The 15,638-nt window shown below is 37.9% G+C and overlaps 1 protein-coding gene across 1 annotated transcript in view; it reads right to left on the minus strand.

Annotated features, from left to right (window-relative positions):
* Nucleotides 1-5,532: 5,532 nt before the first annotated feature.
* Nucleotides 5,533-15,638, minus strand: part of SPAG1 (sperm associated antigen 1) — a 41,772-nt gene continuing 31,666 nt past the window's right edge. The window contains exons 16-20 of the mRNA XM_009695709.1: nt 12,578-12,719; nt 11,541-11,667; nt 8,144-8,308; nt 5,814-6,191; nt 5,533-5,664 (exon numbers count right to left, since the gene is read on the minus strand). Coding sequence (XP_009694011.1) covers nt 5,533-5,664; nt 5,814-6,191; nt 8,144-8,308; nt 11,541-11,667; nt 12,578-12,719 — 944 coding nt within the window. The remainder of the gene's footprint in view (nt 5,665-5,813; nt 6,192-8,143; nt 8,309-11,540; nt 11,668-12,577; nt 12,720-15,638) is intronic.

The following is a 15,638-nucleotide window of genomic DNA, read 5'->3' on the forward strand; positions in this document are numbered from 1 at the left end:
ACTTTGTCCCCACTATAATCCCTCTCGCTTACCAGTAAAAACAACTCTCATGTTGCTGAATTTATTTACGAGGGTGGCATTTAGCAAGCAGCAACTGAGAAATAGCACAGGGCTGCAAGGAAACGACACCGGCACCCCGCGCTGCCGAGCTGGAGGCTGCATCCTGCACGGAGGGGTGTTACGTCCCGACGGCAGGTAACCAGTGCTGCACACACAGCGAGCCCGTGAACGAGGGAGTACGTACGGGAAAGTGACACTTACTGCTCCTTCAGCCAGCCAGCGGTTTGATACCCTGCTCCGAGCGGCCTGCCCTTTGTCCCTCGGGTGGCTGCAGCTGGCGGGCAGTAAGGGTTACACCGACTCAGGTCGTAAATCTTGGTTTACAAGTGGGGAAGGAGTCTTGTTCCTTGCTGTTCAAAAATACATGTTTTGTTTATTGCAGTGAATGAGTCTAGATAGTTCAGTTCGCATGCCTGGCAGCCACAATGTGTAGCCCTTTATTTGTGCAACCGGATTACATAAAGCAGAGCAGGTTCCAGTGAGTGGAAAAAACTTCCCACATAAAAGCAGAGTGTGGTTTGCCAGTAACTGGGCTCTCGCCAGCTTCTGCCGCCTGCACCACTACGCAGGAAGAGTAAAAAGGGTGGTGGTGAGGGCTCGGCAGTAAATCGGCTTTTTGGGCAGAAAAGCCACCGTGCCATGACAACACTCAACCCTCGTAGCACTGCGTGCCATTGCCCTTCGGGTGACAGCAGCTGTTCAACCTGCAGCTGGCTTCTCTAAACATTTCTAAAATATTTTGAAGGGACCAGAAGGACAACAGTGCAAACCCCTGGCCCCGGCATGTGCTAATCCCCAGCCGCTAGCCGCCTTTTCAGTGGTTACAGAAAGAAACTCGCTCTACTTGTGTTAAAACCAGGGATTTGTATCCACGCGCAAATTGGTCACTGCAAGCCTGGTTACCTCATCGGTACGGGGTACTTCTCTGCCGTTTGCTGTGTTGGGGCTGGCCAGCTTATTGCCACTTCGGGCCCACATTTCATTTGCCTGTTCCCATCACCTGAATAACCAATGTTCTCCTCCTGAAGCACATTTTTTTGGTATTGTTGTTGGTTTTGGTTTGTTTGTGGTTGTTTTGGTTTTTTTAAAGGTGGATGTTAATGCTGAGGGGATGAGTGACAAGCCTGAGAGAGTAACACTACGCTGCGATTTCGGCCTCCCCGCCAGAAAGCCAGGTATGCCATTTGAGATTCTTTTGCTGTCTTCCAACAAGAAAATGCTTTGTTCTTACAAGGATGTTTTAAAAAACGATACCAGTAAAAACAGATTCTCCTCCCCCTCCTTGGTTCTGGGCCCCTGCATTTACATGGAAGCCACACAGAAAGCCACTCATGGCAGTGCTGAGGTGGGCAGCCATTTTCTTACTTTTGACTGGCAGAGCAGCTCAGGCTGGCAACCAGGCAGAAGAGCTGATGCTTATGGAGAGCAGATGGAGACGAAAGATCATGACAAATAAATACTGAGGGCAGAGCAGAGGCAGTCAGATTTAAAAGAAAGACCAGAGTGTTTCAAAACAGGTGCAAAAAAGAAACCAGGAGTGACAGGGTCAGGGAAAGATGAGCTCCTGACCCAACAATGGGCAAAGCAGCAATTCAACCACTCCATGGCTTTTCCTGCTCACGACGTGAGGCATGAGCACAACGGGGTCAGGGGAAGCAGAACCGATTTCGCAGTCGGTCCCATGGTGAGCGAGGAGCTGCTTTTGGTCAGCAGCTGCTCTCCCGAGTGCCACGCTTGAAAGGCAGGGGGATGCGGCTGTGGCTGCCTGTGCCCAGGCCGGGCCGCGGTGCCTGGCCCAGGACGTTACCTGTGACAGGTCACCCTGCACTTCATCTTAGGCTGCAGCTGTTCAGGGCTGCAGAGGGTTTGCCCTCTGGCCCTGAGGAGGTTCCCCAGATGAAGCCAAGATGGACAGGTGTAGGCAGCCCTTACCTGCCAAAGGAGTGGGTTTAGGAAATCAACAGGTGAAAGCATTCCCTTCCACACCCCCAAAATAACTTTCAGTGGTCTAATGCTGACCCACAAAAGGGGCAGGTTGTGAAGCCTGGTGGTCTCGGCCAGATCAGCAGTACAGTCCCTACCAAATGGTTTGATTTTTTTGATAAGTTCTAGGTCTTTAGAAATGGTTCTGCCTGTCATGCCCTCTCCCAAATACTGTCTGAACTAAGTAGCCAATCTCCATGAACTTTGAACGAGACCCGAACACCACCTAAATGACTGCAAGTACTGCTAGCCCCTTGGTGGCCTTACAGATGAATGGCTCACGTGTCAAACTTCGTCCATGTTTTTGCTCAGCTTCATGACCATTTTTCTTATATTTGAGAGTTGCTAAATTTTTTATTTATGAAATACATATTTGATTATTTGACTTCATCTTTCAGCTACTAAAACAATAAATGTTTCTGTTTCTTCATTATTCCCTTGTGCTTTAAGAATGCATTTCTTTAACTTTGGAAGCTGAGGCCAAAAGTCCCTAGTTGGGACAGGTATGGGGAACATCAGACAGAAAAGGTTTGCAGATGATGCAGCTGACCTGGTACTTAAAGAATAGATGTTGTAAAGGTTTAGTGCCTAAAACTTTAGGGGGTCTGCTAATCCGTAGTGCAGGGCATTCACAATTGCTGCATCAATTACTGTTCAATGGCTTCTGCTTCAGGGGTTCACTTGGCAGTGAGGCACATAATAAGGTGCTGGAGGAAATGTGGACATCTCCCAGAGCAGGGCTGGTGCCCAGGCGCTGCTGAGAGCGTGTGCCTGGCCTGGCAGCAGTGTCAGGAATGCATAGCTTCAAGAAAGTGTCTTCTCCCTTTGGGATCATGGATTGGAATGAGCTTTAGAAAACTGTAAAAAGCAGCTCGTGGTATGCGACAAGGGCTGGAATTTGTTCGAGATCAGTGCCAACTGTACCCCAGAGGGGCTACCTACCAACGAGTGTTTGGGGTAGGCTGGGGGGGGTTGTCTAAATACTCAACCACCCAAAGCTTACGGTCAGCCTTAAACTGAAGGGATCAGACGCCATCACACACAGAAAGCGAAAACCCCTTTGTTGCAAGTAGCAAACCCTGCCCTCTTATTGTCATCTATTGAAGAGAGCCATGCTTGCTTTGCTTTACAAGATGGGTGATTTCACAGCAAAGTGCTGATTTTTCAAACCAGGAATGTTTGTTACTTAATCTCTTGCTAACCACACCTGACACACGTGGATACAAAGCTGGATAACGGCTTCACTTGCCAACACTGCTGCCCTTCTCCATTTAGAACTTCTTAACAAGGGGTAATTTTAGCTTCCTGATCTGCTGATCTCTGTCATTTTTACCTCAAACTGAGTTAACCTCTGTTGCAGCTGAGTCTCAAGCTGGAAGGTGTTACAAGAAAAGGTATCGCCCTTGACTACCAGGCTACTTTTCCCTGGACTACTTTTAGGTTTCTAGTTTAATTGCCAAGAATTGATTAAAACTGTCCTAAAATTAACCGTGATACTGTATACCCATCTATGAAAACCCATTTGTCTATTTCCTCAGAGATAAATGACTTGTCAAGAACACTCCATTTAAAAATCTGTCTTTTAAAGCCTTTTTGTCTTTTTAATAATGTCTGATGGTCTCCTAAATTTACTAAAGTATATTTTTATTATTTACTGCTGCAAAGATTCTGATTTTTGTCTTCAGTGTCAAAAGGAACTGTACAAATGAGATGATACAAACTTTAGCAGTCAAGACTGCTTCTTAGAAGGTATCTGAAGAGCTTTTAATACTTGGGATTTTGGGTGGCACAGAGAAAAGATTTAACATCATCAAGAGCTTTTGTGATGTGGCTTTTGACATTGGCTCTCAGCTACAGTTTTCAAGCAACTAAGACTATTTTAAAATTACATAGCTGGTTTTTATGCTTTCTTTCAGCATAAGAACTTATTAATACAATCCTCCAACTTATTATTTATCATTATTAAAAACACTCTGAACTCTATTAAACAAAAAATCAGTAAGTTGCAGACATACAGTCTTCACTGAACATACTAAACTGCAGTGGAAAAAACAAAGAGATTGAAATCACTAACACAGAAATTAGTGAATGTGAATACCGTGCCACCATGACTGAAGACCGAAATTGGCACTTTGTTGGTTAAGTACAATTGGTTATGCATAGATTAGATGAGCAATAGATCTCTCGAACACATGACAATCTCATAAGAGGACATTTAAAAACAAAAAACCGTATCAGTTGTACTAACAGTGCTTTAGGACTTAAAAGCCTTATTCTTGGCACTCTACTTCAAGATAAAATGCATAATCCTCATGTCAGAATTATACGCCTAAGAAAAATAGAATCTGAAAAGAGAATCCATAATTGTACTTTTCAAGAAAACAACTTTATTTTTTTAATTAATACACACCTGAGAAAAATTTCTATTAGAACAACATTCTTAATGATACTTCTGCAGTGCTAGTGAGTTTGATACACATTTATATCACATGTGCAAAGAAGGCATTGGGGTATTCGAAAAATTTAAAAGCTTCATGTTGAAAAAAGGAGCTTTGTCAAAATTAAATATAAAACACAAATACTGCCTGAAATAAAAAAAAAAGAAAAATCATACTGGTCCACAAAATGGTTTTACTTTTAGCTTTGTAAGTATGTTTGTAAACAGAAATAGCTGATATTTTAAATAATCTGATTACAAAACTCAGAGTTAAATATTTTTATTGCTAAGTGCAGCTGCTTGTTCTGTTCACTGTCACTTCAAAAGCCAGGCAAACCACAGTCCTTCTGCACACACAGAAAAAAAAAAAAATTCTCTGTGCTCTAAAAATTATTAACTTTTTAATAATTTTAAAAACACACCTATTTATTTAATAATTAATTATTTTGATTCAAAGTGTTCCATGACAAGCTAATACATTCACCTTTGCTGCTAAGCTGTATTGCACCAAAAATATTTAAATCTGTTTTGTGTAGAGCAGGGATAGTGAAGAAACAGATGGTCTGTAGCAATTTATCTGAAAAATGTTAATACATTTTGTAAACTCATTTTAGCAAAGCTATTACTAACTGACCCGTTTATCTTGAAGACAATTCTTTATCACAAGAACATAAAACTCACAAAATTATATAACAAGTGATGACTAAAAGTGTATTATCTATTGTACCATCAAGATATTTCCTGTATATATAATGTAAAATATGTTTTTATATATATAATTAACACAGTCTAAATAAAATCAGTATGCTAAATAATATGAACTCTGTTACTGAACAAAGTCATGCATTAAACGCTAGAGATTAAAAATGTATACAACTACAAGAAAAAAAAAAAAAGAGCAGCAAGTTTTAAATGTGCATATGCTGTCAAAACAAAACAAAATTCAAACAGTCTGGGTAGAGACCCACTTCAACCGATGCAAGCCTGCGGAGTTCATACATCCACCTTATAAACATGAACTATATGCATGCAAACCAACAAATTTTAGCTTCTTAAAGTTCATAAACCTTTTTAAGGCTCTCAAGATCTTCCAAAGAGTACCGATCATTCTGGTTTTCTGAAAGTAAGTCAAACAGTTGCTGAACCTGTTCTTTTTCACTTTTGCTAAGAAGAGCCAGCACCACCTGAAAAAAAAAATAAATTTATAATTAGCACAGGTTGACTGAAAATCATAGTATTTGACAGAAAATCAGTGTATCATTTCCTTTTAAGATATGAAAATTTCCTGTAGGTTTCTGTTCAATTTAAGCACACATTCTATCTAGGTTCTTACCTTAAATCTTTCAGCTTTGCTCAAGTAGAAAAGGTGCTGATACACAAGGCCAGGATCTTTTCCAACTACATAATATTCCAAAGACTCGATAAAAATCAAAAAAGTTTCTCCTTCAAGTTTGTTACTTAGCAGCACTGGTAATTTTTTGGGATCAGTAATTGTTAAAAGATCTGCACAAGCAGCTATATCCTTATTGGTATTCACTGCATTTATAATCTGACCAAAGTCATAAGCATTAGATGGTTCAGAAACACGTAGTTTCTCAGAGCTCTTCAGTGGCACGCTCTTTTGAGTTGCTTCCTTAGAAGTGACATGATCAGTCACAACATCTTCTGATGTAGCAAACTGTCTCTCTTCCTGTTCATCAGATTCAGTCACCTTCACAAAGAAAATGGTAACAAATCATTTTAATGTGGACATATAGGTAACCTGAAGCTTCATAAACTGCATGCATACATTCATCAATAATGTCACCAAATTAAAGTTATCATTTTACTCTTCATAAAAGAAAGGCACCTCTGTTCTTTTATGTCCTACTTCCCCCCAGAACAGGACCTCTCTAATTTATCCTCAAAGGTTTGTAGTAAAAAATGCGTATTTCACATTTCCTTTCACTGCTTGGCACTCCACTGTAGAAAGATAACTGGTGACCACTGGGAGAAAGCTAAGAAGGACTGTATATATACAGGAATGCGAAGTTGCAGAAGACAAGCAGAACTGAAGTCAAGTCACCAGATGATACCCACGTTTCAAGTTCACTGCCATGCCTTCAGAAGGTATATGGCAGCTGTATCAGGTTGCTGACTGGAGCCTCGCTGGGAAGGAGAAAGCTCAGCATGGTCTAACTGCCCAAATACCCACTTCATTTCTCCTAAGTCTCATGAATCAGGTGCTAGAAAATTAACCGTGGGTTCAATTACATTTGCTAAAATCTATTTCAAGCTATCAAGAGTTGTGGAATTAGTATAAACTGACTAAAACTCATTGAACAGGGTCTCTTCAAAGGATGCCAAGTTCTTCAGAAAGTCTGAAGATACTGTATTGCACAGCACAGGGGAGCTACATTAGTCATTTTTGGAAAATACTGCATTGGGCTTATAGACATTTTGTTCTATTTTTCAACAATCCTTAGTATCAAGAGAGAAATCTTGACTGTCTTTTATATAATCATAGCTTGATTAAAATGGAGTAAGAATGATAAATCCCAGTTTTTAATTTTCCTTATTCTTTGCAGTCTGTTTTCATGGAACTACTTTGTACAACAGTAGATAAGACAGGGAAGGCTCTCTACAGGGCAGCTGTAATTACAATAGCAAACATAAATGCTTCCTGCCCCACCCCTGGAAAAATTACGACTGCCAGTAATGTCATTAGCTGGTGACTGAACAACGCGGCCACTTCCCAAAGCCCCTCTAAACGCTCCCCAGGTCCCTTTGTTTGTCACAACTGAGAGCTTAACTAACACTATACCAGGCTTACGCCAGTTACATAAAATCCCATGAACCCGTGACAATGTGAAGTGTTTCAATAAAACAAATTGTTTCTGTATTAATAACTGCAGTTTCCAATATACCACCATTTTGAAGTTACATTATCAAATTACAGTATCATTGTACAGACTGGTAACCATCTACTTTAACTATATATTTTAAAATCAAAAGGGAAAAAAATCCCCAAATATTCTTAAAGGACCAGCAAAGCTACAATCCAAAAATATCAGATGACTGAGAAAATCCTTTCAACGCCTAATTCTACCCAGAACTCCGCAAGGCTAACATTTTGATCCAGTACGTAACATTACATCACATATATCTTTTGTAAGATCCTACAGATGTTCTACCCATACTCTTGCTTTTTAAGGAGGATTTCATTCTTCAGACCAGTAACTGAACTCCGAGGAGAAGAACAGCTAGCATGCCTGCTGACAACGAACCTTTGCCAGCACAGTCCCAGAGGATTCCTGAGTAGCACAGACTTTAAAAGCAAAACTGCTATTTGACAGCCACATTCTGTAAAACAGGTATTTCAAAGTCTAAGCAGTTTTTGTTTATAAGGAACATATGCTCAAGTTTAGTTGCCATCTAAATATACACATTTTCCATTTGTGCCGTGGTTCTGCAAACACTTGAAAGCAGTGTCAGCTTTACTATAGAATGTAATGGACACTGAACATATCACAAGTGAGGATCCTCCAATATGCCCTGAAAATAACATGAAAAATACACCACCCCCACAAAAAATGTAGAGCTAAGTGCAAAATAAAAGTTTTAGTATTATCTCTTCAAATGTGTGGCTTCTGTACGCCTGCTTTTAAAAATGAACAGGTATACCTCTTGTATGGTTATTTTCTTCCTTTGTTTTTGTTGACTGCCAGCTACAGCACTGCTGTCAAGGTTAAGCAGTTGGGTTACCTCCTCTAGTTCCTTTTTTGCTTCAAGAACATTTGGATCTAATAGAAGTACTCTGTTGAAATCATCAACACTGGCTTGATAATTCTGTAAGTATAAGGGAAAATAATTTTTTTGTAAGCATACCACTAGAAAAAGAAATTTGAATGACATACCGTTCTTTACAATTAAGAACTATAACGCTAGGATCTTGGCATTAAGTAGACAAAAATAATACAGACAGTGTAATTTCATTAGAGGGGAAAAGGGAAACTGAGGATGAGTTTGAGTTAGTATTTTCTGGCTAAATACTTCTGTATTAAATATGTAATATGAAAACGTTTATTGTGAGAAACATATTCCCTGTATCAGAGAACAGATTATTGAAGATTGCTGCTTTTAGGCACAATTGCTCACAGTGTAACACTTCTTCAAGATTAATACAATATGAGTCCATCAATAGTTTGTGTACTTGCTTTGTCAATAAAAGGGAGTTAAATTAAGCTTAGATTAAAAATACACCTAACCTTCCTGGGCTTCAATCCAATAGACCATCTCTTACAGTTTGAGAAGGGAAATTTTTGGTAATACTTGAAAAGACTGGGATTATGTTGTGAACTCCAGGATAAACAGGATTAGAAGGACAAATACAGCAAGAGAGTTGCATTAGGACACAATTCCTCAGTAATCAGACTTGTCATTTGTTTAATGTTTTTATTTCAAATTTTGAGATTCAAAATTTTGATTTTTTAGACTAAATTTTCTGGAGAGGCAAAGTTAATAGCATCAATTCTGAGGAAGGCTGCAATATCAGACAGAAAAATCAAGACGCCTTGAGGGCTGGAGTACCAAAAATAAGGATGAAATGTAGCTGTAAACAATAAAAGATCAACTTAATTTATTTGTATGAGGGATGTAATACTTCTGTTCCCAAGCAGTATCATAGGTTACTGTAAGTCATTCATATTATGATGAAAAAAATCCTCATGTACCAGCTAAGGTATTTTCTCAGCATCTCAACTGTAATAAAAGCACTAGTGTACAAGTCACTCATATTCTTTTTCCTACACAGAATATTCTGTTCAATACTGATGACCGCAGTATTCAATGTGCAGAGACATTGCAGTAAGTCTGTAAGTGAACTGAGTCTCCTATATCACAAAAGAAGAGGACTAGAATTATTTAGCTTTAGAAAATGAATGCAGAAAGGGGGCAGATTGCTTTCATCACAAAACAGCTGCTAATTAAGCTAAACCATTTGAATCACAGATGTGAAGATTCACAGCTACAGAGAAATGAGATTCTGGAACAGACTTCTGAAAACGATCACAAGGGTCAGCAAACAACCAACCTTCCTGGATTTAAATTGCAGCCTGACAGACTTCTCAACAAAAAGATGGTTGTACCCAAAGGAAGAGACTGGACTATCAGCCATAGGAGATACGGTAGGGGGTCCTGTGTCCTATGTTACAGGCCTAATTCATCACACAAGCATGATTTTTTCCTGATCTTCCCTTAACTACATCTCAGTAAATCTATTAAAAAAACCCCTCATTTACTACATTAAATTCCACTGCAGCTTTTGTGGTTAAATATCTGGATATTTATATACAAATAACACTTCCCAGCTTATGTCTTTGCCAAAGTACATGCTTTTAGCTCTTAAAATTTTTCAATACAGAGTCATTTGTCAACCTCAAATCACTTTTGTTTCTTCCTCTGGTTTTACGAATCACTCATATCCCTGGAATTAGCAATAATGAAGGCATTAAATCCAATCACAACAAAACGTTTTGAGCATCCCCAGCTCAGACTGTTCTGAAGGAATCCATGAACAGTGTGTTTCAGGTTATGTCTTCAATAATACAAAAATGGCATTTTTTTCTAGCATATTAAAAAAGCAGAAATTATTTCTTCAATTCTTGACATTCTTCACTAGTGTGTAATTCCCTTTCGCTATATACCTTTGCTCGTATTTATAGTAACTTTTTATCAACTTCAACAACATAAGGTTACAGATGATCAATACCAGGTAGCTTGGTACAGTTACAGAAAAGATTACACAAAATTAAGACTTTTCACCTTTTTTGAAAATTAATCAAGCAAACTTTCAAAATTTCATAGCTACTGTAACAGAGGAACAAATTTATCACCAACAAAAGATCCCATGGTCCCTACGACTTGCATTTGGAATTATAACATGGGATGAGAACAGGCTAGTATACTGCTAAGCACAAACAGGTTGTCCTCAGGTGATCTGTAAGTTAAGAGACAATCAGGTAATTTTTATTAAGGCATCAAACATAACAGAGGTCTGAGGTAAGTATTCATTTGATGGACACTGCTGAAACTTGGTGGACACTTGGAGTGATTGCCTCCAGTTATAAAGAGCAATGTGATAGAAAGCACTTAAGATGCTTGTTTAAAGACACTTGTAAAAGGTAATACAAAGTAGATTATGATAGCTGCTATCATGAGCCAACAGAAGTGAGAAGCTGATAATCCAATACCAGGCAAGAGCTAACAGGCAGGGTAAGGATTGCTATGAAAGAATTATGAAATGTAGAGGCTAATTAACATCACTGAATCAGGGGAAGCAACAGAGGCATGGACAAAAGAACAATGTGGTTCAAGTGATGGAACACGAGATTTGCAGTCACCTTCAGGATGGATGTGAGCAGTTAAGTCTGCATTTATGACGATCAGGTAAAAGGATACTCAAAAAATTGTATGTAACATGAGCCCAGTACAGAAACTGTCACCACCGTGTAGACGGAAAGGAAATGGTTGAGTACTGACACTGTCCACAGAGTGAGAAAGTAGATTACTGACAAAGGTTCATAATGTGTTTGGGGAAGGAAGAGAGAAAAAACAAAGATAATTAAGACCCTGGTTTAATATGAAAAACACTCAAATATGAGCAGATGCCAAAAGACAGCTTGAGATTTTAGTTTGGACAGATGAAGACAGACTTGGCGATAATCATTTGTCATCAGCAAAGACAGAGTAAACACCTTGACAGAAAAAACGGACTGGGATACCCAGAAGAATATTAAAACATTAGAACAGAGTTGAAATTTGCTTAACTAATCTCCAGTCAAACTTCATTTATTCCAATATTCTTGTATTTTCTCAAGTTATTACAAGTCAACATTCAGGGTTTTATGTTGCAAAAATATTTATATAGTATTTTATGTATGCCTAATGCTCTACAGAGTAATAAATCATCAGCACTGCATACTTTGTATTCACTCAGCAACTGCAACTACCTGATTGCCTTTAAAGAAGAAAAGCAAGTTTAGAAGTGTTTAAGAATACCTGCCATGTTCTTTTTCCTCACCTGTAATCCTTTGTACGCTAGTGCTCTTCTATAAAAAGCTTTAATATTAGAATCTTCTATCTGAAGAACATGATCACAATCCTGCTTAGCCTCTTCATATTTATACAGTTTCAAGTAACAGAGAGCTCTAACACAGAAAAACAGAATACGCTGCAATATAAGTAAATTCTACAGTGCTGTAGTGCCAACAGTACCCGTCTCATAAATGTTAACTACAATACCTCACACAATTCAGTCTCAATGTGGTTATTTTTTAAAGTATCAAAATCAAAAAATAAGTATTAGTAACATCAGTGGATGGACTTAGATAGGGCCAATTCCTGCAATAAAAGTCAAAATTCAAGTATGACTAATGCTTGAAGTTAGGCAGATATCTAAGTATTTTAAAAGCAGAGCCTATGTTAGTATAATATCATAGTATAGTAGTTCATATAGTATGGATTTTATACAGCCACTCTGGGTAAAAAGGTGCTCTAGATTAAATAAGCAATACTGCTTTCTACACCTAATTATTACTTGGAAGTCTCCCAAGTATTGGCCTAATCAAATCCTTCTTAGTTTGTGAAAGCTGCTAAGATTACAGCATAAAGAATTATGCTGCAGAATTAGGTCAATCTTTAAAATAATGCTGTTGTATGACCGTGTTCTTACTTTTATTTTCTCAAAATGTGCTGCTTCTCTGAATTATTACTCTTCATATTTGAGATACTGCTACTGCACATTAGTTTTTAATTAAAATTATACCAGTATTCTCGCAAAATGCTGCAAAATGCTATGCTAATTATAATTATTACTATTACTTAGTCTATTTATATGAAGATTTCAAGATATATATCAGTGACATTAATACTTGCTCCCCTTGGAAAACAATGTCATTTAACAAAGAATTCGTTATTAGAAACACTCATCAACTGCGGGGAAAAAAAAAAAATACTTTTTTTACAACAGTGATTGAAGGGATGCAGAATCTTTATTTGCAGTTAAGAAAATATAACTATTGTTATCCCACAAAGTGAGGTTAGATTTTGGATCTTTACCTGTTAGTGTAGATCGTACATTCCTCGGTATTTAACTTCATGCATTCGCTGTATTTATTTACAGCTTCTTCATATTTACCCTTTTTCACACAATCATTCCCTTCATTTTTTAATGTCTTGAACTTCTCCTCAGCTTTCTCACCTACATTACAAAAGGATCAGAGTGTTATGTAAGAACGTCAGTTCATTAAGGGTAGCTGAATAATCTACCCAGACTAAGAATAAATTCCCAGCAACCGGAGTATCTGATTTGGTCTGCACATTGCCATTTCTGTCCCAGATCCCCTGCTGCTCTACGAAAGGCATACACTACCATGTCTACATTTGGCACAACACACACTTCCCCATGCACCAGGGTAACTATTTTGCTGAAAATAATGGGAACGCAACAGAGAGCTCTACGCTTTCACCTCCTTCTGTCTACTCATTCTATCTGGTAGAGAGGGTCTATGTATCTCCACCGAGATACCAATTTTATTTACAACGGTGGAGATTCAAATCAGCAGGATTAAAGGACTTCTAGATCTCCACCATCACAGCAAGGCAGCCATAATTCGATCTAATATTCCTTCTCCAAGCAACTATCACCATTACTATGCTAAACTGACAATGACAAACAAATCATCACATCAGTAGGGGTTAGTGATACATCAGTAATACTCTGTTAATAACTATTTATAAAAGATGCTTTGAGGAACCTGAAAACACCTAACTATACTTTTTTAAATCAATATTGTGTTCTTCCATAATTGTCTTTCCTTCTAAACTCCACACAATTTGTTGCATATGCTTCTAGGTTAGACTACAATTTCTAGCTATGTTTACAGTGGAAAACCAATCCTGACTGCAGTTTCATGTTGCTGTTGTGAGCAAATAACAATAGGAACACAGCTCTAAGTAAATCATAATGGAAAAATCTACTTTTCTACCTTGCCCAAGCATACAAGCCCCTTGCCAAGTTTCAGGTTTTAAACACTCTATGTAACCAGATAATTTTAACCAATAATTAAACTCAATGAGTTCTTTTATAAAAACATGGCAGTGTCCTATGACAGAAAACTACACGTGAACTTGGTGGAAATAACTAAGTAACGGCGTGAAACCAGAACAGACTTATGCAAGAAACACAACTAAATTACAACTCCAGTTGTAAGACACAAAAAACAACAGACAATTGAGGCAAAAAAGTGTCAGCCAACATTATTGCTGGCACACTTCTGGCACCAGCTTATCACTGTCAGGTCCCACTGATTTAGAACAGGCCTGAGAGGGCGACCACAACCTTAGAGTCGGCCTTCAGTGAAGAAAATTGTTACACAGTCTTCATTTAACATTTCTAAAAACGAAGCCTAACCAAAGCACACTCTATTTGAAATAGATTGAGACGTGTTTTGCATCAAAATGCCGCAGGGTATGAAGACAGCAATGGCCAGTTCCGTTAACTTTCTTAAGAGGCTAAACATGATCACCAGTGTTCTCAGGAGCCGCTTATCTGTGTAATTTTCACTATGATGATCTTCAAATTCTCTCTCTTAACAAAGTTACACAAGGTTATATAGATCCAAATTTACTACTTAAAAGGTTTAAATAGGTTGGTTATACACTGAAATAAAAATCCAACACATTGTATTCTTTAATGACAGAAAAAGCCTAGAGTACAATCAGTACCAAAAAAAAGTACTTTTCAAGCTAAGCATTTATGTTTAATAGCAGCAATTGTGCAAGATATCAGTTTTCTACTTCATTTAAAAAAACCCCAGAAGTTAAACTCAATTGCTGCCCAACCCTTAAGAGTGATGAATCCATAATGACATGTACTGATAACAACTGTAATGAAAATACTTGTCACCGGACATTTTAAAAAGTAGAGTAAAATTTTTATGAGTTTGAGCTTAACTTATACATCAATATGCCTCATGTTTCTTAAATGAAAAACAATTTTCTGTAGCATTACTGAAGTTTAGTATGCACTACTATTCAAATTACATGTAAACCACACTATTACAAGTTTGTAGAACTATGTCTTATTCTCAAGAAAAATGTCCAGTTCTCATAAATGCATGTATTTGTAAGTTGTCTGTTGTTTCACATCAGATAGCACTGAATTTATTTGTATCTGAAAGATGGTTTTAAAGTCATTAAATCTGTAGTGCCCAAGAGTGCAGATTATTTGAGGACACGCATTATTGCAGTAATGCATTACGGACTGATAACCCTATCGCTGCTACATGTTTGGCCAGCAACCCAGTTATGCGCTGCAGCCTCCCCTGTATTAATCAAAGGGAGATTATCTTCAGCACTACTTTTCTTTATATTGAAATAAACTCAAAGCAGAACCAATTAATAGTCAATTAAAAAAGCATACAGTTAAGGCCTTTGCAAAAAGAATACTTAAAGTCAATAAAAACTGAATCAGAAAGGTTCCTTCACCTGATTTACTGAAGGAGAAATACAGAAACTGCAGTGAAGGGAAAAAATCAGGAGGAAGACAGCGTCCTAAAGGAGTTAAGCACTCAGTGCTTCTGTGTAAACAAGTCCAGAACTAACATCTTTGAAAGATGACTACGAAATGGCCACTATCAAAGTCAGAATTCATCGTAAAAAAAAAAAATTCACAAGTGTTCTTCCACAGCCCATTTCGCTAACTACTGGCCACCTACAAGCCTGCCTTTTCTTTTCTGAAGAGCTGAGTAATGCTTTCATGAACAATTAAATGACAGACACAGATTATGCGGCTGATTATGTTACTGATGCGTGCTTGTTTGGGTAGTAGTTTTTTGGGAGAAAATTGTGTTGTAACTGTAGTATGATATCACAGAAACTACTGATACTTGTGATAGGACTCAATATACTGCTGATGAGTATTTCTGCTGTATTGTATTTTATATAGCTTCAGAAATTACATGCTGCAAACTACATCACTTGGCTTAAAAAAAATGTAACTGTGGCTCCATAAAGCACATTAAACTCAATCATATAAATGATCATCATCTAACTTTGTTTCGCACAAAGGTCTCAGATAAATATTTTATAAAGCAATTTCTTTGACATTATTAAATCT

Source organism: Cariama cristata, unplaced genomic scaffold, assembly GCF_000690535.1.
Source record: "Cariama cristata isolate BGI_N322 unplaced genomic scaffold, ASM69053v1 scaffold19352, whole genome shotgun sequence".
Taxonomy (NCBI): domain Eukaryota; kingdom Metazoa; phylum Chordata; class Aves; order Cariamiformes; family Cariamidae; genus Cariama; species Cariama cristata.